At 40.6% G+C, this 24,694-nt stretch overlaps 1 protein-coding gene across 1 annotated transcript in view; it reads right to left on the bottom strand.

Moving 5' to 3' along the window:
* Window positions 1–24,694, bottom strand: part of masp1 (MBL associated serine protease 1) — an 81,663-nt gene that overhangs the window by 26,348 nt on the left and 30,621 nt on the right. Inside the window, exons 6-7 of the mRNA XM_060834667.1 lie at window positions 22,631–22,827; window positions 17,844–17,991 (exon numbers count right to left, since the gene is read on the bottom strand). Of these exons, the coding sequence (XP_060690650.1) occupies window positions 17,844–17,991; window positions 22,631–22,827 (345 nt within the window). The remainder of the gene's footprint in view (window positions 1–17,843; window positions 17,992–22,630; window positions 22,828–24,694) is intronic.

Genomic DNA, 24,694 nt, shown 5'->3' with positions numbered 1-24,694 from the left:
CCAATGTCCTGTATAGACGCAACATTACCTCCCAACTCCTGTACTCAATACTCTGACCAATAAAGGAAAGCATACCAAACGCCTTCTTCACTATCCTATTTACTTGCGACTCCACTTTCAATGAGCTATGAACCTGCACTCCAAGATCTCTTTGTTCAGCAACACTCTCTAGGATCTTACCATTAAGTGTATAAGTCTTGCTAAAATTTGCTTTCCCAAAATGCAGCACCTCACATTTGTCTGAATTAAATTCTATCTGCCACTTCTCAGCCCATTGGCTCATCTGGTCAAGATCCTGTTGTAATCTGTGGTAACCTTCTTCACTGTCCACTACACCTCCAATTTTGGTGTCATCTGCAAACTTACGAACTGTACCTCTTATGCTAGCATCCAAATCATTTATATAAATGATAAAAAGTAGAGGACCCAGCACCGGTCCTTGTGGCACACCACTGGTCATAGGCTTCCAGCCTGAAAAAAACCCTCCACTACCACCCTCTGTCTTCTACCTTTGAGCCAGTTCTGTATCCAAATGGCTAATTCTCCCTGTATTCTATGAGATTTAACCTTGCTAACCAGTCTCCCATGGGGAACCTTGTCGAGTGCCTTACTGAAGTCCATATAGATCATGTTCACCACGATGCCCTCATAAATCCTCTTTGTTACTTCTTCAAAAAAACTCAATCAAGTTTGTGAGGCATGATTTCCCATGCACAAAGCCATGTTGACCATCCCTAATCAGTCCTTGCCTTTCCAATACATGTACATTCTGTCCCTCAGGATTCCTTCCAACAACTTGCCCACCACCGAGGTCAGGCTCACTGGTCTATAGTTCCCTGGCTTGTCCTTACCACCCTTCTTAAACAGCGGCACCATCTTAGCCAACCTCCAGTTTTCCAGCACCTTACGTGTGACTATCGATGATACAAATATCTCAGCAAAAGGCCCAGCAATCATTTCACTTCTCTAGCTTCCCACAGAGTTCTAGGGTACACCTGATCAGGCCTGGGGATTTATCCACCTTAATGCGTTTCAAGACATCCAGCACTTCCTCCTCTTTATTATGGACATTTTGCAAGGTGTCACCATCTATTTCCCACAGTCTATATCTTCCATACCCTTTTCCACAGTAAATACTGATGTAAAATACTTGGTGAGGATCTCCCCCATTTTCTGCGGCTCCACACAAAGGCCACCTGCTGATCTTTGAGGGACCCTATTCACTCCCCAGTTACCCTTTCGTCCTTAATGTATTTGTAAAAACCCTTTGGATTCTCCTTACTTCTATTTGCCAAAGCTATCTCATGTCCCCTTTTTGCCCTCCTGATTTCCCTCTTAAGTATATGCCTTTTCACTATTCTAAGGATTTACTTGATCTATCCTGACTATATCTGACATATGCTTCCTTCTTTTTCTTAACCAAACCCTCAATTTCTTTAGTCATCCAGCATTCCCTATACCTACCAACCTTTCCTTTCACCCTAACAGGAATATACTTTCTCTGGATTCTCATTTCTGAAGGCTTCCCATTTTCCAACCGTCCCTTTACCTGCGAACATCTGCCCTCAATTAGCTTTTGAAAGTTCTTGCCTAATACCGTCAAAATTGGCCTTTCTCCAATTAAGAACTTCAACTTTTAGATCTGGTCTATCCTTTTCCATCACCATTTTAAATCCAATAGAATTGTGGTCACTGGCCCCAAAGTGCTCCCCCACTGACACCTTCATCTCCACAACGACTGTCTATCTTACTGATAATGTCATGATCAGATGCATCTGAGGCAGACAAATTGTTATGGACGATGTCAAAAATATGTATTTTCCTCTTAGTGTTTCCTTCATCACCCCCTACAGGCCTAGGATAGTAGCTATTTCCTTTAGGACTCAACCAGGTCAGTAGTGGTACGGGTCAGTGGCGGTGCTGCCGAGTTACTTCTGATGGCAGACATTTAAGTTCCGATCCAGAGTGCATCCTCTGCTCCTATCACTCCTCAATGCTTCCTTCAAATGGTGTTTAACATGGAAAAGCACTGAATCATCAACCAGGCGAGGGGGTTTGGTATGTGGCAATCAGCAACCAACTCAATCTAGTCCCACCTGCCAGCACCCGGCCCATATCCCTCCAAACCCTTCCTAATCATATACTCTGGGAAATCATGTCTCACAAACTTGATTGAGTTTTTTGAAGAAGTAACAAAGAGGATCGATGAGGGCAGAGCAGTAGATGTGATCTATATGGACTTCAGTAAGGTGTTCGACAAGGTTCCCCATGGGAGAATGGTGAGCGAGGTTGGATCTCATGGAATACAGGGAGAACTAGCCATTTGGACGCAGAGCTGGCTCAAAGGTACAAGACAGAGGATGGTGGTGGAGGGTTGTTTTTCAGGTTGGAGGTCTGTGACCAGTGGAGCGCCACAAGGATCGATGCTGGGTCCACTACTTTTCATCATTTATATAAATGATTTGGATGTGAGCTTAAGAGGTATAGTTAGTAAGTTTGCATATGACACCAAAATTGGAGGTGCAGTGGACAGCGAAGAAGGTTACCACAGATTACAACGGGTTCTTGATCAGATGAGCCAATGAGCTGAGGAGTGGCAAATGGAGTTTAATTTAGATAAATGCAAGGTGCTGCATTTTGGGAAAGCAAACCTTAGCGGGACTTATACACTTAATGGTAAGGTCCTCAAGAGTGTTGCTGAACAAACAGACCTTGGAGTGCAGGTTCATAGCTCTTTGAAAGTGAAGACACAGGTAGATAAGATAGTGAAGAAGGTGTTCTGTATGCTTTCCTTTATTGGTCAGAGTATTGAGTACAGAATTTGGGATGTCATGTTGCAGCTGAACAGGACGTTGGTTAGGCCACTGTTGGAATATTGCATGCAATTCTGGTCTCCTTCCTATCGGAAGGATGTTGTGAAACTTGAAAGGGTTCAGAAAAGATTTACAAGGATATTGCCAGGGTTGGAAGATTTGAGTTATAGGGAGAGGTTGTATAGGCTAGGGCTGCTTTCCCTGGAGCATCGGAGGCTGAGGGGTGACCTTATAGAGGTTTATAAAATCATGAGGGGCATGGATCGGGTAAATAGACAAAGTATTTTCCCTGGGGTGGGGGAGTCCAGAACTAGAGGGTGAGAGGGGAAAGATATAAAAGAGACCTAAGGGGCAACTTTTTCATGCAGAGGGTGGTCTGTGTATGGAATGAGCTGCAGAGCAAGAGGTGGAGGCTTGTACAATTGCAAAATTTAAAAGGCATCTGAATGGGTGTACCAAGGAGAGTTTCTCAGACTGGACACTGCTGTTCATAGTTTACAATAAACATTTGGCCTTTGGATTCAAAAACAATTTCTAAATTTGCAGATGACAGCAAATTACCATGGTAGGGGCACAGTTGGTGTTGGTGATATTGAGGTGGTCATGCAATGAATTGGACAACAAATGGTTAAATTTGCAGAAAGGACTAATAGTTGTCAAATGAAGTTCAATATATACAAAGGTGAAGTTGTACATGGAGGTTAATAATCACTTTGAAAATGCAGGTATCTGTGGGATAGAAGAACAAGGGAATCTCAGAACACAAATATACCAGTCAGATGAGCAAGGCGACATAGACAGTAAACACAGCATGATGCTTTATTTCTAGAGCAATAGAGTAGAACAATCAGGAATTTATGCTAAACCTATATTGAACTTCAGTTTGACCACACTTACAGTACTGACTGCAGTGCTAGTCAACTTACTATTAAAAGGATGTAACAATCGAGAAGGTTCGGAAAAGACACACAAGGATGCTATCAGAAATGTATGGGATTTTCATCAGGAAAATATTGAAAGGCTGGGTCGATTTTCTCTTGACTGGATGGTTGGTTTGTGATGCAGAGTGATGCCAACAGCATGACTTACCATGAGGGACTCTTCTACTCAACCTCTCCCCTCGCCTGAAGTGTGGTACCCCTCGGGTTAAACCAACACTAGTTACATCTCTCCAGGACAACAGCAACTTTACCTTCACTTTTTCTTTGGAGAAGAAGACTGAAGTATAACCTATTGGGAGATCTTGAAAATTAAAAGCTTCTGATAGTGTATTCAGAAAGAATGTTTCCGCTTGTGGAAAAGAGCATATCTGGAGGACGTCATTACATTACAGTCACAGAGAAATCCAGTGGGAAATTCTCAAAATCACAGAATTATTACAATTCATAAAGAGGCCACTTGGCCCATCGTATCTGTGTTCAGCTATCCTCACTTAGTGCCCTTCTTTTAGTCTTTTCCCATAATCCTGTGAATTGATCCTTTCCAGATAACAAGCTCAAGCTTATTTCCTATTCAATGTTTCTGTTGAATCTGCCTCACTACATGAAAAAGATTTTATGCATTTCACTTTTGCTTCTTTTAATAATTACATTAAATCTGTACCATCTCATTCTCAATCTTTTCACAAGTGAAGACAGTGTCTCTTGATCGACTCTGCACAGATCCTTCATGATTTTGAATAGTTCGACCAGGTATCCTCTCAGCCTTCTCTTCACCAAGGAGAACATTATCATCTTCTCAAATCCAGATTCATCAGTGAAGTTCTTCATCCCCGGAACCATTCTCATAAAACTGTCTGTACTCTCTGAAATGCCTTCATCTCTCTCCTAAAGTGTGGCTGTACGCAATATGCCGTTGAGGTTAAACTAGTAATTTATGTGAATTCAGCATAATCTCTTTTTTCTTAAATCCTGCCCTGATTTGCCTTTCCAAAATGCAGCACCTCACATTTATCTAAATTAAACTCCACCTGTCACTCATTAGCCCATTGGCCCATCTAATCAAGATCCCATTGTATTCTAAAGTAACCTTTTTTGCTGTCAACTACACCTCCAAATTTGATGTCATCTGCAAACTTACTAACCATATCTCCCATGTTCACATCCAAATCATTTATATAAATGACAAAAAGCAATGGATCCAGCATACCACTGGTCACAGGCCTCCAGTTTGAAAAGCAATCCTCCACTCCCATCCTCTGTCTCTTACTTTTAAGCCAAATGGTTAGTTTTCACTGTATTCCACTTGATCTAACCTTGCTAACCAGTCTACCAGGTGGAACCTTGTCGAACGCCTTACTGAAGACCATATTAATCAAGTCCACTGCTCTGCCTTCATCAATCCCCTTCATTCCTTCTTCAAAAAACTCAATCAAGTTAGTTGGATATGATTTTCTCACACACAAAGCCATGTTGGCTATCTCTAATCAGTTGTTGCCTTTCCAAATACATATAAATCCTGTCCCTCAGGCTCACCGGTCTGTAGTTCCCTGGCTTTCCTTTACCACCTTTCCTAAATAGCGGCACCACATTAGCCAACCTCCAATCTTCTAGCACCTCACCTGTGGCTATCAATGATACAGATAGCTCAGCAAGGGACCCAGTAATCACTTCATTAGCTGCCCATAGAGTTCTGGGCTACCACCTGATCAGGTCCTGGGGATTTATTAATTTTTATGCAATTTAAGCCATTCAGCACTTCCTCCTCTGTAATATGGCCGTTTTTAAAGATCTTGCTATTTATTTCCCCATGTCCTTCTCGACAGTAAACACAGATGCAAAATACTCTTTTAGTATCTTCCCCATCTCCTGCAGTTCCACACATAGGCAGCCTTGCTAACCTTTAAAGTGCCATATTCTCTCTGTTGTTACCCTTTTGTCCTTAATGTATTTATAGAATCCCTTTGATCCTCCTTAACCCTATTTGCCAAAGCTAACTCATGTTCCCTTTCACTCTCCTGATTTCTGTCTTGAGTGTACTTCTACTGCCTTTATACTCTTCTAGTGATTCACTCAATCCCTGCTGTCCATACCTGACATATGCTTCCTTCTTATTCTTGACTAAAACCTCAATTTCTCTAGTCATCCAGCATTTCTATACCTACCAGCCTTGCCCTTCACCCTAACAGGAACATACTGTCTCTGGCCTTTTGGAGTACCACACTGTCATCCTTAAAATTCACTATGCACCTAAAGTACATCACAACCTCAAAATTTGAAATTGTCCCTTTCTTACCGAAATCTAGAACATTAATAAATATGAATAAAAGCAAGGGAGCCCTTGAGAAACTCCTTTACAAACCTTCCACCAGCCTAAAAAAAATTAACCTCTCTATTTCCTATTATCTGGCCAATTTCATGTCCATGTTGGTCTAGTTCCGTTATTCCATAAGATATAACTTTTTTTCACAAATCTGTTGAGTGGCACATTTAAAATGCAACTCAGTATTCAGAGCAACTTAGGCTAAGAGTAGTGAGAATATGGATTCCGTCCCATGGCTTTATATTAAAGTGCATAGTATTGATGTAATTAAGGGAAAGCTAGACAAGCGTATGAGGGAAAAGGGAAAAGATGGTTACAATAGCATGTTCAGCTGAGGGGGAATGGGAGGAGATACATGAGGTCATAGATGGATTGTGTGATGGTCTTTTTCTGTGTTGTATACTGTTTGTAGTCATCTGCAAAGTGAGAATATTCTCTATCAATTCCACAGTAAGAATTTTCTACACCTCTCCAAGGCTGAGAATGTTCTATCTTTTCCTCCAAAGTGACAAAATTACTCAACTGTTAAAATAAAAGTGACATTGATCCAAGGCACTCTTCATATTCATCCCAATCGGAGAATCTCATTGATTCCAATGCACTAATCTTAACGATCCCAGTACGAGAATCATTCTCACTCATCCCAGTGTAGGAATCTCACTTATCCCAGTGTGGGCTTCTTTCTCAATTATCCCACGGCAAGAATCTTTCCTATTTTTCCCAGTGTGGGAACGTTTCTCACTGATCCCAATGTAGGAATCTCACTTATCCCAGAGAGTGAATTTTTCTCACTGATCTGAGTGGAAGTTTTTCATTTTCTGTTATCTCATAATGAGACCCATCTGCACTAAACTGAGGCAACCTTTTTCTATTCTTATTCCAGACTGAGAATCTCCCTCAGCAATCCTGGAGTGATGATAGCCATGATGATCGAAATGGGGATCTTGTGTCATAGAGTCATACACCATAGAAAAAGGTTCTTCAGCCCATGTCTATGCTAACCACCAAACTATACTAATCCCACTTATCTGCACTTGATCCATAGCCTACGATGACTTGGTATCTTATGCGCTCAACCAGATATTTCTTAAATGTTGTGGGAGAACCTGCCTTCACCACCCTCTCAGGCAACACCTTCCATATTTCCACCATCCTTAACGTGTAAAAACTTTACTCAGATCTGAATTACAACATTTCTGTGATCCTTTCCCCTAGGTGAGATCTTTTCCATCTGGTATTGCTGTCTGACAATCCTAACACTCTTCCAGTGTAGAGTGTTCACCGAAATTCTATTATTATTACTTTTGCTTCAATGTGACTTGGACTGGACTGCAACTGTCAAGAATTGAGCCCACAATGAATTGGAGCAGTGAGAATCTGCCCTCCTCAAAATCCCTCTCCTTACTGCAATGTCTGGTTCAGCTGTGAATCTACATTTAGGTCACAATCACAATGTCAATGTAATGTTAATGTCTAGTTGATTTGCAACTGATATTATTCAAATCTGTTATACTTATCAGGTCAGTGCTTGAACTGACAACAAAAAAGATAGGAATCATAATGCTGGAATCAGCCTGCCGACAGAAAATTTGGTGCTAGAATCACAGCAGCGACATTGACATTCATGTCTCACCATTCGTTGTCAGTCTTTGACCCTTTCTATGACACCATCATGTAATTTATAGCAAAGCAAGAGGTCACTAGATTGCAGAGTTTAAAATACAAGTTGATTCAATCTGACTCTCCTATTTACCTCATTGTCTGCTATAATTTATTATCCTTTCCATCTTAAACTGAAGTATTAAACCTTTTTAAAAGATTCAGCTGCTTTCTGCACAGATTTTCAAAACAGCAAATTACCATCTTACTTTGATATAGAAACAAGAGTAAGGCATTTGGCTCCTGCCCACCATACATTTAGATCAGAGCTGTCAGAATTACCCCCTATCCCTTAGTGTAGTTGCCAAGAGGCAGAGATTTTAAAAAGAATGCTGCTGTGGTTATATTTCATAAGGTCATTACTGTTTCCTAATGTCAGTGAGGAATGTGAAAAATGTACAATAATCCAACCCTGCCTGCAGTGCAGAGGCACTGCTAGCCTCAAAACACCAGTAGATGCAATTTTTTGACATAGCAAGATTGAGGCTTTAACTGCTTGTTCCTAAATTTTACTTTCTGTATTTGTAAAAGGAAAAAAATAGAAAACATCTATGAGCAAATCATCACATCAAAAAGGCAATTTAATTGAACTCACCAGAGAAATTATTATCATCACAAATCATCTCATTAAACTATCAATACAAGCAATATCAAAGTCATAATGTTAACAACATCACTATTGACATAATCAATTTTAATAGCAACACCATTAACATTGCAGACTTCATTTTCAACATTAATATTTAAAATATCATTATCAGCAACATATAAAATCACTAAATAAGATCTTATGGGATTGAGAAACAGATTTTGGGTTCAAATAGGAACTGGTTGATTCGTCAAAAACAAATGGCAACTATGAGTATTGATGATTCTGAATGGAGACTGATTTTGAGTAGGATGCTAACAGTGTGTGCAGGACGCATTCCATACTCAGTGTGTGAGAAACCCAACAAGCAAGGAATCACAGCTGGATCCAGAAAATAAAGCACAGCACATAAAAGAAGGAAGCACAGAGAAACATCTGGCCATTAGAAACACAACATAAGATGTAAAAAATTGCTGGAGATATGAAGTGAATTAGTGGTACTCATATTGTTAGTTAATGGAAAATGCACTGAGGAGGAGATAAGTCCCAAGTTTGATTCACCACAAATCTGGGTCCATTTGTCAAAACCAAATAAATTAATATCTTGCAATAAGTCTCCTCCCTGATATTTGTCATAAAACTGATGGTTTTACAGTAGTAACATGAAAGTATTTTACATTACGGGAGTAATTCAAGTGATGAGAATCTTATTAAAGATGTGATGTGTAATCATGACATGTCACAAACCTGAGGGCCCTGAAAATGAACAAAGAAGCTGTGAAGTTCTAATGAAGCAGGCTGTGAATTGTTCTGATAAGTTTTAAATTTTTTATGTCATGGCAGTATATTTACATTAATTATTTTGCTTTTAGATTCTTGTGGTGTTGAAGGGAAACAGGTTTCAGGATACAAACTGTTTTGACATTCCAAACTTAGAATATATTTCATTCAGAGGTCAATTGTGACACAAAAGTCATTTTGTTTATTAATGTAGCCATGACAGGCATTTATTGTTCTTTAACTGTCCTGCAGAAAATGATGGTGAGCTGCTTACTTGAATCACTGCAATCCATTTTTTTGCAGGTATATCTACAATGCTTTTAAGAAGGGAGTTCTGGACTTTTGACCCAGCACCAGTGATGGACATATTTCAAAGTCAGTATAGGGGTGGCTTGGAGGGGAACTTGCAGATGGTGCTGTTCCCATGTATCTGCTGCCCTTGTCTTTCTAGATCTTAGTGGTCATGAGCTGAGGGTTGCTGTCGAAGGAACCTTGGTGAATTTCTGCAGTGCATCTTCTTTTATTAATTCACGAGATGTGGGCATCACTGGCTAGGCCATTATTTAATGGCCATCCACAATTATTAATTGCTGTGGGTCTAAAGTCACATGTAGACCAGACCAAGTAAGGACAGCAGTTTCCTTCCCTAAAGGGCAACAGTTAACCAGATGGATTGTTCCCAATAATTGACAATAGTTTCATAGAATCCCTACAATGTGGAAGCAGGCCATTAGGCTCACTGAGTCCACCCCGATTCTCTGAAGTGCATCCCAACCCCAAATTTATCCTTGTAACCATGCATTTCCCCTGGCTAAACTACCTAACTTGCATGTCTTTGGACTGTGGGAGGAAATTGTTGCAGATACTGAGAGAATGAGCAAACTTCACAAAGACAGTTGCCTGAGGCTGGAATTGAACCTGGGTCCCTGGTGCTAATGGCAGCAGTGCTAACCACTGAGCCACTGTGTTGCCCATGGTCACTGTTGGACTCTTAATTCCAGATTTTTAAAAAACAATTGAAATCAAATTCCACCACATGCCATGGCAGGATTCAAACTCAGATCCACAAAATATTATTTGGGTCTCTGTATTAGTACTCGAATGACAATACCACTAGACCATTACCTCCTCCTAGTAGATGGTACAAGAAGGTTAGTAGATGGCACACAGTGCTGCTCCTTACTGTCAGTAGTGGAATGAGTAGATGTGATGCCAATCAAGAGAGCTGCTTTGTCTTGAATAATGTTAAGTTTCTGCTGTAGTTGTTGAAGCTGCACTCATGCAGGCAGTTCCATCACACTCCTGACTTGGACAGTGTGGACAGGCATTGGGGAGACAGAAGGTAAATTAATTGTAAGCCTCTGACCTGCTCTTGTTACCACAATATTTATATGACCAGTCCAGTTCAGTTTCTCATCAAAGGTAACCTCCCAGATGTTGATAGTGGGCGATTCAGCAATGGTATTTGCCATTGAATGTAAAGAGGTGATGTTTAGATTATCTCTGGTTGAAGACAGACATTAGTTGGCACTTGTGAATGTGAATGTTACTTGCTACTTATGAACACAAGCCTGGATATTGTCTACAGTTACTGTATATGGACAAGAATTTCCTTAGTATTTGAGGAGTCATGGATGGTGCTGAACCTTATGCAATGATGGATAAACATCCCCACTTCTATCGAAACAATGGAGGGAAGATAATTGATGAAGCAGCTAAATACGGTTGGGCCTAGCATCCTACCCTGAGGATTTCCTACTGGGATTCCTGGAACTAAAATGTTTAACCTCCAATAACCACAACCATCATCCTTTGTGCCAGGTATGACTCCAACAGTAGAGAGTTTACCTCATAATTCCCAATTATCTCAGTTTTGTGAGGAAGATGTAAAATGTTTTCAGGAGAATTTGATTGGGCAAGTACATGGCAGATAATATGTCTAAATATGAGGTTAGTCACTTTGGTAAGAGAAACAGATGTGCAGAGTATTTCTCAAATGGTAAGAGGCTAGAAAGTATAGATTTCAGAAGGACCTAGACATATATGACAAGATGTCACTGAAGGCTAAAATGCAGGTGCAGCAAATTATTAGGAAGTCTAATAGAATGGTAGTCTTTATCCCAGGAGGACTTGAGTACAGCCATAATGAAGTTTTGCTTCAATTGTATAGGAACTTGTTTAGATGACACCTAAGTACTGTACGGAGTTTTCTCTCCTGATCTCAGGCAAGGTATTCTTGCCATAGAGGTTCTCCAAACTTATACCTGGGATGGCAAAACTAATCTCTGAAGAAAGATTAGGCAAACTGAGCCTGTAGTTTCTATAGTTTCATAGAATGAGATGTGACATGATTGTGATCTACAAAATACTTAAAGGGTCATTGCAGATCAAATGTTTCCAATGCCTTTTGTGATTGAGATTGGGAGAATTATTTTTATTCAGAGGGTGGTGATTTTTTGGAATTTTCTCAGCTAGAGAGCTGTTGAAGCTTAGTCAAGTATATTTAAAACAAATGTTGATAAATGTTTGATTATCAATGATGAAGAGTATGGTGATAGTATCGCTAAAGGCCATGTTCACGTTAAATGATGCAGCAGCATTATCAAGATGAATGGCTTACTCCTGCCCCCATGTTCAATTTAAGCTCAATACTCATTAAAAAGGGTGCAAGGCATTTTGGGACCTAATGCCATATCTTAACAGTGATTAGTTAGGTATCAACTAGTCATCCTAGTATTATATAATGAGTTACTAAACATTTCATCATCACTGCAACAACAGCTGTGTAGAAAAAACTTTGAAATATATCAGAAGACTTTCTGGGAAACTTCAGAAGCACTCTATCAATTTTTATTCTGTAAAGTCTCTGCAATTTTCCCCTATACACAGCAAATGAAGTATTACACCAGCATATTGGATTTTCCAGAAGAAAGGAGTCCTTGATCATGGGCACCATGTTGTGCAGTGTCTTGGTGGAATGGGAAGACAACATGAGGCTAAGCAGAGTAGCACCAGCTGCTGAAGGTGAATAGGACAAAAGGCTAAAGAAGGCTCCTTTCCATTTATGGGTACAGAACATCCCTTCTTCACCAGGGCTTCCTATCTATATCCGACATTATGTGAATCTTCTCTCTCAGTATTTGAGCCACCCTGGATCCTGTTGCAGTGTGTCACCAGCACATTGTGTGCCGTCATTGGGAGTGGCTGTAAACAGCCTCATAAGCAACTGTAAGAATATTGTGTCCATTCAGCACCAAGTGTTAATCCCTCAGGTGGCTGACTCAAGCAATGAAGGAAAGGTCAATTCTGATAATCTAAGATTTGAATCAAAAATGCATGCCAATTCCAGCTTTTCAAACAGGTGTGTTTTATTAACAAAGAACCCATATAGTTCCGCCTTCCAACTTCACCTGAATAATCTCCATTAACTTCTTCAAGGCAAATGTAGCACTTTCCAAACTGGACTGATATACAAAGAGCTCTCTCTTAGCTTGGTCCGCTTAATGTTTTTCTTCCTTTCCTTTCTGTCATCTTTTATACTCTATCTTGATGTACTCATTGTCTTTTTCTTTCTGATTGTAATTTTACCCTATTTTAGATGATTTCCTGCTTGTCATTCTCTCTGTATCTTTCTTGTTGCTTTTCTTCCACTGGTTCAGGAGATGGACAGGAATGATGTCACTGTAGAGTCATAGCACAGAAACAGACCCTTCAGTCCAACGCCGACCAGATATCCTGTATTAATCTAGTCCCATTTGCCAGCATTTGACCTATGTCCCTCTAAACCCTTCCTATTCATTTACCAGATGCCTTTCAACAGTTGTTTTGGCATCCAGATGTATTTTAAATGCTGTAGATGTACCTGCCTCCACCACTTCCTCTGGCAGCCTATTCCATACACACCCACCCTCTGCATGAAAAGGTTGCCCCTTAGGTCCCTTTAATTCTTTCTCCTCTCACCTTGAACCTATGCACTCAAGTTCTGGACTCCCCTACCCTGGGAAAAAAAAACTTGACTATTCATTCTATCCATGCCCTTCATGATTTTATAAACCTCTCCAAGATCATCCCTCAGCCTCCAACACTCCCGAGAAAATAGTTTCGGTTTATTCAGCCTCTCCCTATAGTTCAAACCCTCCAACCCCCGCAACATCCTTGTACATCTTTCCTGAACCCTTTCAAGTTTAACAACGTCTTTCCTATGGCAGGATGTTTGAAATTAAATGCAGTGTTCCAAAAGTGGCCTAACCAATGTCCTGTACAGCTGCAACATGACATCCCAACTTCTGTACTCAATGCGCTGACTATTAAAGGCAAGAGTACCAAACACATCTTCATAACTCTGCTCTATCTGGAACTCCACTTTCAAGAAACTATGAATCTGCATCCCAAGATCTCTTTCTTTGGCAACACTCCCCATGTGTTGACACACCATGTTCAACTTGCAATCACAGGAAGCTGTGCCATAAATATGCTGCAGTCTCAGGGATTAGGGATTAACCTTCAATCACATTTCTCCATTCCAGCAATTTTTGCTCCATTGATTGAGAAAGCCAACGAAGAATAAAGCTCACAGTAATCAATTGCTAGCACCGACTTTCTGTTCTGCTGAAAATGTACATACCTTGTTGAAGTTTTCCATTTTGTATTCATCAGGACAATTACAAGAACACAAGGGGGAAACCAAAATTTATGAGTGGTGAATAGTGATTAATTAACTCTGATTTATGAAGATATTTCTGTGGAAATTACACCCATTAATGGGAATTACCAAACAGGCTTTTTTTTTAAAAGTTTAAATTTTAAACCAGGCAGGTTAACTCTGATAAAATAATAAATAATTTAAAAAGCTGATGATGAGGGAATGATAATGGAAGTCAGGAAGGTAAACAAGAAAACAAGCTTGACAAAAAGATAAAGCGACAAAGGCAAATATTTCAATTAATAGTCATTTCAGGAGAAATTACCTTCTGTTAAAAAATCAAGAATATCAAGTCATTTAAGACAGAAAAGGGAGAAACAATTGATAAACTAATCAAACTTATAAGGGATAGAAACCCTGGTCTAGATGGATTGAATCTGCATATTGAAAATAGCTGTAGAATTGGAAGGTTTAAAAAAGAATGAGAAGCAATCTTAATCAAACATACAAGATTCTTAGATGATTTGCGGACAGGTTAGGTTCACAAAGCATAACCTCAGAGTAAGGGGTCACACACTTAAGACAGAGATGAGAAATTACTTCTTTTGGAAAGTTGGAATTTGTAGAATGCTTTATGACAGGGAGCTGTCAAGGCTGGTTTGTAGGTAGCTTTTTAATCAGTATGGGATTCAAAGATTATGGGGAAAAGGGAGGAAAGTATAGTTGAAAATGATTAAATCAGCTAGGAACCTACTGAACAGCCAAAATGGCTAATCAAAATTGCCTACTTCTCCTCCTACATCTCATGGAAGAGCAAAGACCGTTACCACCCAAGACAGTGAAACATCACAGATGTACAGTCCACCACTCCAAAACCATGAGGATCCACCTACTCTGCTTCTCCAATCTACGGAATAGTTTTGGGATTGGTACGGATCTTTCACCTGTTACAGGTCATATTTTCCTTTCTTTGCCGAAGCGAATAACGTATCATATCAAAATAATTGCTTCTCAACAAACTTAATATACTTTCTGAAAATTGCTTAAAATGATTGACTGCTTTTATTTGGTAACTGTGATCACGAACCCCCAAAACCTAACACCATTGTCAGAATCTCATCACTCAAGATGTGGCCAGATCAGAGCTCGATGTATTGGCTGCAGTGTTACTTCACCTTTTTGTATTTCTGCTGTCCTGAGTTAAAGCAAATATTTCAGTTTTGTGTGTGTCCACCTCCTTTTAGAGATTTCAAGAGGAAAACATTCAAAAATGGAAAGTTAATGTGAAGCTTGTTCAGAATTTTGGTTGTGGGAGGAGAGAATGGAATAAAAAGATTTACATTGGCTGAGATGAAATGAGGCTCATGTGGAAACTAAGCAGTAGGTGGGTGTTAGGTTGACTGGTCTGTTTCTGTGAAATGGAATTCCACAGGGATCAATGTTTGGACCTGTACTTTTAATTTTTTGTTTCAGGGTCATGTCTGCAGGTTCATGGGGTTCATGCAAACAAGAATCTTCAGTGAGAAAAACAGACTTTTCAAATCAAGAATTGAGCAGTCGATGAGGAAGGCCCAAGTCTCCTTCAGCCAGGATTGAATTGAACTCTTGCTATTAGCATTATTCTGATGCATTGTCTACCTTTCTAGCTAACTGGGCAAATCAATCTCCATGAGATGAGTATGATAATTCTTAAATCATTGACAATCCATGACCAGTGAGGTTATTGAGAAAGCAAATACAGTGTCCTCATGCACTGCCAATTACAAAACACAAAAGGGCAATGCTGTCTCTGTACAAAGTCGTTTTGGGCTTCATCCAGAATACTGTGTCCAGTTTTGGTTCCCCTCCCCCTCTCACGGTGAATATTTTCAAATCCCTGCTGAAGATTCTGAAAAAGGTTAGATACTGGTTTTAATGGTCCTTAGATAGGCTTAAAAGAACTGGGACTTCTGTAGATCAGTTCAGAAGGATCAGAAAACACAAGAATACATTCCACAAGCAAAGAAGAATGTTAGATGTTAGAAGGTATTTCACTGCACTGTTTGTTGTTGATTGGCTCATGCAGTTAGTGTAGACTCCTGCAATCATTCAAAAGGAGGCTGGAGATGTTCTTGTTTTGGGAATTGAGGATGTATTTCCTGGTCACTGTGATCTCCCGGAGCTCCTTCGGTTTCCTTCAGGATCAGGAAGGAATTTCCCAGAATGTTTTCCTAAATTACCAACACCAACATCAACATCACTGACAACAACTTTAGTATCACTAATATCAATATTGACACCAGTATTATTCTCACTGACGACACCACACACATACCAAACTCATATTCAAAATCTTCAATATAAATTCATTATCATTGACCACATCCATTTCATCACTGGGCCTGAGGACCATAATCACCTATATAAACACAGCGATAGTAATAATCCCCAATATCCATTGTGAACCATAGAAAGATTTGAAAAGTATTGGACAATGTCACTAAGAGCACGGAGTGAAATGCAAAATGTGGTTGAGGGGGAAGATGTTGAAAAGAGGAGGCAGCTTCTCAGGATGAGAAAGCATAATGTGGCCTGAGTAGGAAGGAGTGGGAATGAGGAGTGAACAAGTCAAAATGACAGAGTATGGTGAACATAAAGATCTGGAGACTGAAGAATGAAATAAGGAATGAGAGGGATTTATAAATGAGGATGTAAGTCGGATGGAAGATCAATATGAACACCTGCTGACCCCTACTCCTGTGTCAGCCACATCTGCCCCGAGAGACCCACGCTTGCCCCAAGTGACCCATTGCCCACTTCCTGAAACTTATAGCAGCTCCAGGAGGGCAGGAGGGCAGGGTGTGACCCGAGACTGGCTCATTGGTGAGGTTCAGGCTGCAGAAGTGGAACTTGGAGAAAACTTTTCCTGAGATTTGGGTGGTTGAGATTGGATGAATCTCAAGCAGCATCTCAAGAGCTTGACTGATCTCATCAGTATTCAGTGATTGCAACCTGATCATCAGTGGTAACCAGAATACTGGGGATAAACAGATCACTGATGGTGACCAGTATCTGGGAAGTGGCAGAGATTGTGTTACCTTTGTGTACAATGGCAGAATGTGTGGCTGCCCTGACCAATCCGTTATGAGACAGCATGGTAGCAAAATGTACACAACCATCAGCAGGTCCATCTTAGAATGCTGACTCCGCAAAACTAACTCCATCTCAATCCCCAGAAACAGTAAGATGCACAAAACAACCACAGAGTATTGCAATTGCAAGTACTAGCTTCACATCCAAAAATCACACACATTCATGCAGAGGGTGGTACATGTATGGAACGAGCTGCCAGAGGAAGTGGTGGAGGCTGGTACAATTGTAACATTTAAAAGGCATTTGGATGGTTATATGCATAGGAAGGGTTTGAAGGGGCCAGCTGCTGGCAGGTGGGACTAGATTGGGTTAGGATATCTGGTCGGCATGGACGGGTTGGAACGAAGGGTCTGTTTCCATGTTGTACATCTCTATGAATCTATGATTCTATGAATATAACTGCACACAAAGTTGTATGCTTGGGTTCACACATTTGTTAATATAAGCATACATTTGCACTTATATACTTGTACACATACACATAAACACTAATTCACCTGTATAAGCACACAAATCCATATACACACATGCATATCACTTATGTGCACACATCCTCATACACATGCAGAAATAAGCACACAGCAGATAGTGAAAGTGTGAAGCTGGGTCAGTGCTGAGACTGAGTGCACACACTGGCAAATGGATATTTGAGCTCATTTTCTGGTATGGTTGATGAAATGTTGAGCACCCTCGGGGAAGCAAAGATCAACCCCCAGTGATTTGCCAAATATCCCCGACTCCTGGGAAATTATCTACACTCGATGATTTTTCTGAGAATGGGATGGCTTAAGTAAGATGCTACAAAAGACTGAGAGCAAGCTGTTGGCTCAGACTAGGACATTCAGTTCGATGACCCTCTGGCAACAGGCATTTCCTATTAATTGGTCCCACACTAGCAGTTAGGAAAGGAAAAGTGGATAATTGTGACAATGAGAAACTCTCATCTGTCTGAGCTCAGGCAACTTACCGACTGATGTGAAAGTGAGCTTCCAGCCTTGGTTATCCCCTGAATCATCACTGTGGAAGTGAATGCGAATACTGCTGCTGTTCGTATCGATCTTTCCTGGACTTTTATCTCCACAATATGGGCCAAACTCCTTTATTCCAGCTTTAATCTGCAACAAATAAACACCAAACAAAGAGAATGAACTGAGAAATCTGAACTCAGCTGGGAACCTTATTCGTGGATTCATAAGGGGAAAAAACAAATCAACAATTACACAAACAAAGTAAATGTTAATCAACAGTCCCATAGACATCCCATGTGAACATACTGATTAAATTTAACTATAACTGATTAAAATTTCACAACTTGTTTTCAACTGGATAAAATTTGTGTTTTTCGCCAAATGAGAATCAAAATCCAGCTAATCAGTCATCATGAAGGGAGCTCCCACAGGAACATGGGAACTTGGAGCTGGAGGAGACCATTTGGCTTTTTGAGCCTGCTCCACTATTCAATATGGTTATAGCTCATCCTTTTTCTCAGTGTCCTCTTTCGCTGAATTCTAAACTGCTCCCTATCCTCAGGCTTAGAGCCTTTTTCCATTTTGGGAAAAATTCGGGATAGTATTAGATCCAAATTAGGGATAGTATTAGATGCAAAGAGGAGACAAACAGAATTCTAATTTCTTCCATAAGCCATGTTGAACCACCCTTCTTGTTGCGCCAGACAGGAATGGATAATTATTGTTATTCGTAAATAGATGCCTTAAATATTTGCCATAATTTATCCACTGCCTACCCTTTTAGTAATGTTCACTAATCCATCATTGTCAACTCGTGCCTCATATTTTCATAGTTCCCTTTATTTAGATTTGGGACATTAATTTCAGATTCAACCTCTTCATCCTATATTTTCATGAAAATTTCTATCATTTAATGGTTAATCTTCCCCAATGGACTCCATATGATAGATTGTTAATTAATCTTTTTACATTGTTCAATATCCACTCCAGGAAATTAATTTATATGTAAATTAAAGACACTCATGATTACAATTGTAACCTTATTGCATGTATCTCTAACCTCCTGTTTAATACCTTCTCTTACAAGGCTGCTACTGATTGGGAGCCTGTAGACAACCCAATGTTTTCTGCCTCTTGGTATTTCTTATCTTCACCCATACAAATTCCACAATATGTTATCCCAAGCTAATATCATTCTTCATGATTGTACTGACTGCCTCCTTTACTAACATTGCTACCTCTTTTGCCCATTTGTTGACCTTCCTCAATACTGAATACCTGGATGTTCAGTTTGCACTCTTGATCACTCTATAGCCATGTCTTCATTACAGCTATACTATAATCATGTATATCTATTTGTGCTGTTAATTAATCAATTTTATGGCAAATGATCCACACATTAAGATACAATGTCTTTATAATCTTGTTAATTATCTAAGCTTGATTTTGCACTATGGCCCCATTTGTTTGTTGCCATTTTCTTTTCTGCCTTCCATTTTTGCTTCTACTTTTCTGTCTTTCATTTCTATTTTTGTTTCCCCCTTCTTTGTCTCATTGATTTGGTCCCCAGCCTTTTGCTATTTCAGTTTAAACCATCCCTGCCAGCACTGCCCACCCCTCCCCCACACAGTGGACATAGCTGGCTGAAATGCAACCCATCCTGTTTGTATTGGTCCCATTTTCCCAATAACCTGTCCCAATGACCCAGGAATGGTCCCCTACACCATTTCTTCAACCGTGTATTCATTTGGTATATCCATATTTCTATGCTAACTATCATGTTGCACTGGAAGCAATCCTAAGATTACTACTTTTGAGGTCTTATTTAGTAATTTACATCTTACTCCCTGCATTTGGCTTATAGGATCTCATCTCTTTTTTTACAATGATATTGGTATTGATATTTACCATGACCACTGTTTGCCCTCCCCCTTAAGAGTGCCTTGCAGCCTCTCTGAGTCCTCATTGACCCTGGCACCAGACAAGCAACTTGTAGAGTCATAGAGGTGTACAGCATGGAAACAGACCCTTCGGTCCAACCCATCCATGCTGACCAGATATCCCAACCCAATCTAGTTCCACCTGCCAGCACCCAGCCCATATCCCTCCAAACCCTTCCTATTCATATACCCATTCAAATGTCTCTTAAATGTTGCAATTGTACCAGCCTCCACCACATCCTCTGGCAGCTCATTCCATACACGTACCACCCTCTGCATGAAAAAGTTGACCCTTAGATCTCTTTTGTATCTTTCCCCTCGCATCCTAAACCTATGCCCTCTAGTTCTGGACTCCCCAACCCCAGGGAAAAAACTTTGCCTATTTATCCTATGCATGGCCCTCATAATTTTGTAAACCTCTATAAGGTCACTCCCCCAGCCTCCGATGTTGACTATCCTGAATCAGTCCTTGCCTTTCCAAATACATGTACATCCTGTCCCTCAGGATTCCCTCCAACAACTTGCCCACCACCGAGGTCAGGCTCACCAGTGTATAGTTCCCTGACTTGTCTTTACCGTCCTTCTTAAACAGTGGCACTATGTTTGCCAACCTCCAGTCTTCCGGCACCTCACGTGTGACTATCGATGATACAAATATCTCAGCAAGAGGCCCAGCAATCACTTCTCTAGCTTCTCAGAGTTCTCAGGTACACCTGATCAGGTCCTGGGGATTTATCCACCTTTAAGCATTTCAAGACATCCAGCACTTCCTCCTCTGTAATCTGGACATTTTGCAAGATGTCACCATCTATTTCCCTACAGTCTATATCTTCCATATCCTTTTCCACAGTAAATACTGATGCAAAATATTCATTTAGTATCTCCCCCATTTTTTGTGGCTCCACACAAAGGCCACCTTGCTGATCTGTGAGGGGCCCTATTCTCTCTCTAGTTACCCTTTTGTCCTTAATATATTTGTAAAAAACCCTTTGGATTCTCCTTATTTCTATTTGCCAAAGCTATCTCATGTCCCCGTTTTGTCCTCCTGATTTCCCTCTTAAGTATACTCCTACTTTCTTTATATTCTAAGGATTCACTCGATCTATCCTGTCTGTACCTGACATATGCTTCCTTCTTTTTCTTAACCAAACCCTCAATTTCTTTAGTCATCCAGCATTCCCTATACCTAGCAGCCTTCCCTTTCACTCTGACAGGAATATACTTTCTCTGGATTCTTGTTATTTCATTTCTGAAGGCTTCCCATTTTGGACGGCTCTGCCTGTTCAATTGCTACCTGCAGTATGGCTACCTCACTGAACATGTTGTCGATGATAATCACTGCGCAAGTCCATCCACTGCTCCAGCTCCGAAATGCAGTTGCTGCATCTGGACATACTTCCTTCACACATGGTCACCAGAGACACTGGATATGTCCATGACTTCCCGTATGGTGTAGGAGGAGTATATTACAGTTATGGAAGCTACTACTGTGACTTCCCTTCAGAATAAGTTCTTTACTTACGCCCTTTAAACAATAATTACAGAAGGCACCTTTTCCACTCCAAACAATCCCACCACAGTCCAAAATTCCTGCCTTAGTTTGTTTAAGCTAATGGACTGCAGCAGTTTAATCAGTAGAAAAACTAAGAATGGAAGTACTTACCTGACCTTCTCCAGATACTTTCTAATTCAGAGCTATTTAAAGATTCACCCAAACATCACCACTGTCCACTTGTGCTGCTTCATACTGAATTCTTCCCAGTCTGCTTCACACTATCAAAGGATGCTGCACTGTTGGAGAGTCATTACTATGGGAGTGCTGTACTGACAGAGGGTCAGGACAGAGGGAGCTCTGCAGTGACAGAGGGTCAGTATTGAGAGAGTGCTGCACTGTCAGAGGATCAGTACTGAGGAAATGCTGCACTGTCGGAGGATCAGTACTGAGCGATTGCTGCACTGTCAGAGGATCAGTACTGAGGGAGTGCTGCAATGTCAGAGAGCCAGTATTGAGGGAGTGCTGAACTGTCAGAGGGTCAGTAATGAGGGAGTGCTGCAATGTCAGAGGGTCAGTATTGAGGGAGGGCTGTACTGTCACAGGGTCAGTACTGAGGGAGTGTTGTACTGTCAGACAGTCAGTATTGAGGGAGTGTTGCACTGTCAGAGGGTCAGAACTGAGGGATTGCTGCACTGTCAGAGGATCAGAACTGAGGGAGTGCTGTACTGCTGGAGAGTCAGTACTAGGAGAGTGCTGCACTTTTGGAGGGTCAATACTGAGAAAGTGCTGCTCTTTTGGAGGGTTAGCATTGACAGAGCTCTTTGCTATTGAAAGATCAGGACTGAAGGAATGCCGCACAGTCAAAAGAGTCAATACTGAGAGAGTATGATGGCACGGTGGCGCAGTGGTTAGCACTGTTGCCTCACAGCACCAGAGACCCAGGTTCAATTCCTGCCTCAGGCAACTCTCTGTGTGGAGTTTGCCCATTCTTCCTGTGTCTGCATGGGTTTCCTCCCACAATCCAAAAATGTGTAGGTTAGGTGAATTGGCCATGCTAAATTGTCCGTAGTGTTTGGTGAAGGGGTAAATGTCGGGGAATGGGTCTGGGTGGGTTGCGCTTTGGCAGGTTGGTGTGGACTTGTTGGGCCAAAGGGCCTGTTTCCATGCTATAAGTAATCTAATCTCTGGTGGAGGGCTAGTATTGAGAGTGTTGTTTTGTTGGAAGGTCAGCAGTGAAGGGGCACCATACTGTCAGAGAAACTTCATTGACATCCTGCCTCTCTGTTAATCCCGTACTTGAGGTCATTGCTGAATTTTTCTCAAGTGTAACATGTCCCATACAATGACGCACCTTCAGGTAGTCATAAGGGCACGGCACATCTGGATGATCTTCTAAATCAAAGATGTCTGCAAATTCCAAAGAGATGGTGAATCCTTCCTCCAGTTCAATGCGGTATAGACAGTCTGAGCTTTTGGGATACGAATTGGGATAGTCTGGACTGCTGATCACGCCTGATTTCTCAGTGAACACATTGTCACGACACTCAACTTGTGAGAAATGAAAACAAACAGCAAGTCAACAAATCATTAACCAGGGACAGACCAAGAACTCTGCTCATGATCAGCAGACAATTTGCTTAATTTCAAAGTTAAAAGGTGACAGGAAACTGAGAAATGGAGCAAAGGGTGAGGAAGTGGTGACAAACCCCAGAAGGCAACAGTTAGTGGGTGATGTAGTCAGACATGAGGCAAATAAAACGTAAACTTAAAACATAAAATAGTGGAGCAATATATTGAGTTAAAAACAACAAGCAATGTGAAGTAAAATGACACATTGTCAATCATTGGTTTGATCACATTGTATTCAATATGGGCACATCGCACTTTAGGAAAGAAAAATTGTATAGTGTATTGTAATCTAGAACCCGCTGCCTGAGTGGGCAGTGCAAACAGATTTAGTCATAACTTTGAAGAAGAAATCAGTTATGTTAGTGAAAGAGAACAAGTTCGATAGTTCAGTCAACTGAGTAAGAGAGCAGGATTAGCTTGAAAATGTGACAAATGAGCCAATGATGCCACAATAGGCTCCATGGACTCTATTATTCTCTGATCCAATAATAGTGATGACACACAGACCAGAGTCTGAAGTGAGTGCACACTGTGACTATAGTATGCAAACAGCCAAATACATAAATTATGAACAGAGATTAGGTCATGCATTGCTTAACAGGAATGTATCTACTTAAAAATATTCAAGGACCCTGGTTCTACCACCTTTTCAGGAAGCATTCCAAAGCATCATGGGCCCATTATGAGAAAAAAAATGATTTTTGAACAATGATTCTCGTTCTCAATTCTCCCACAAGTGAAAACAGCCTCTCCACACCTACCATAACAACATTCCTCCTAAACTTAACATGTCTCAGTGGATACAATCCTATCCTGTCTAACCATTCCTCATAGGATAACCCTCTCATTCACTCTGTCTGAACTGCCCAGTACTCCAGATGGGGTCTCACCAGTGACCTGTATAACTAAAACACAACTTCCCTATTTGTGTATTCATTTCTCCTCACAATCAAAAATATTCAAGATCATTTCCAGGGATAAGAAACTTCAGTTGAGGATAGATAGATGAAGTTGGTACTGTTCTCTTTGGAGAGAGGAGATTAGATAGAAATGTTCAAAATCATGAGTGGGATGGATAGAGTAGATTGGGAGAAACTGTTCCCACTCCTAAAAGGAACAAGAGCAAATAAGCGTAGGTTTAGTGTAATTTGTAGAAGGAGAAAATATGATCTGAGAAAAATACATTTTCACTCAGCAAGTAGTGTCTGGAATGTACCATCTGGAAATGTGGAGGTCGATTAAATTGAGGCATTCAAGAGGACATTGGATGATAATTTGGACAGAAATGGTGTGCAAGGATATGGGGAGAAAACAAGAGATTGGGGCTAGGTAATGATGCTTGTTTGAAGATTCAGCACAGGTATAATGGGCCAAATGTCCTCTTCCTGTCCTGTGATATTTCTGTGATTCAGTGTTTCTATTATCTTTCCTAATTGTTTGTTGCACCTTCAGTCTAACCTTTGTGATTAATGCATAAGGAGACCCAGATCCATTTGCAGCTCAGAGCTCTGCAGTCTCTCCCCATATAGATAACATGCTTTTGTTTTTCTTCTTGCCAAAATGGGCCATTTCACATTTTTTCACATTGTACTCAATTTTCCACTTTGCCACATCTTTTCCTACTCATTTAACCTATCTATATATTTTGCAGCTTCCTTATTTCATCTGCATAACTGTAACCACATCTTCAACCTTGCATCCAAGTCATTGATATTAATTACAAACATTGAGGTTGCAGCACCAGTCTCTGTAGCACACCCCGTGTTACTTCTTGCCTGCCACAAAA

The sequence above is a fragment of the Hemiscyllium ocellatum genome, chromosome 13 (assembly GCF_020745735.1).
Source record: "Hemiscyllium ocellatum isolate sHemOce1 chromosome 13, sHemOce1.pat.X.cur, whole genome shotgun sequence".
Lineage (NCBI taxonomy): Eukaryota > Metazoa > Chordata > Chondrichthyes > Orectolobiformes > Hemiscylliidae > Hemiscyllium > Hemiscyllium ocellatum.
This window is presented reverse-complemented; position numbering and strand designations above follow the sequence as displayed.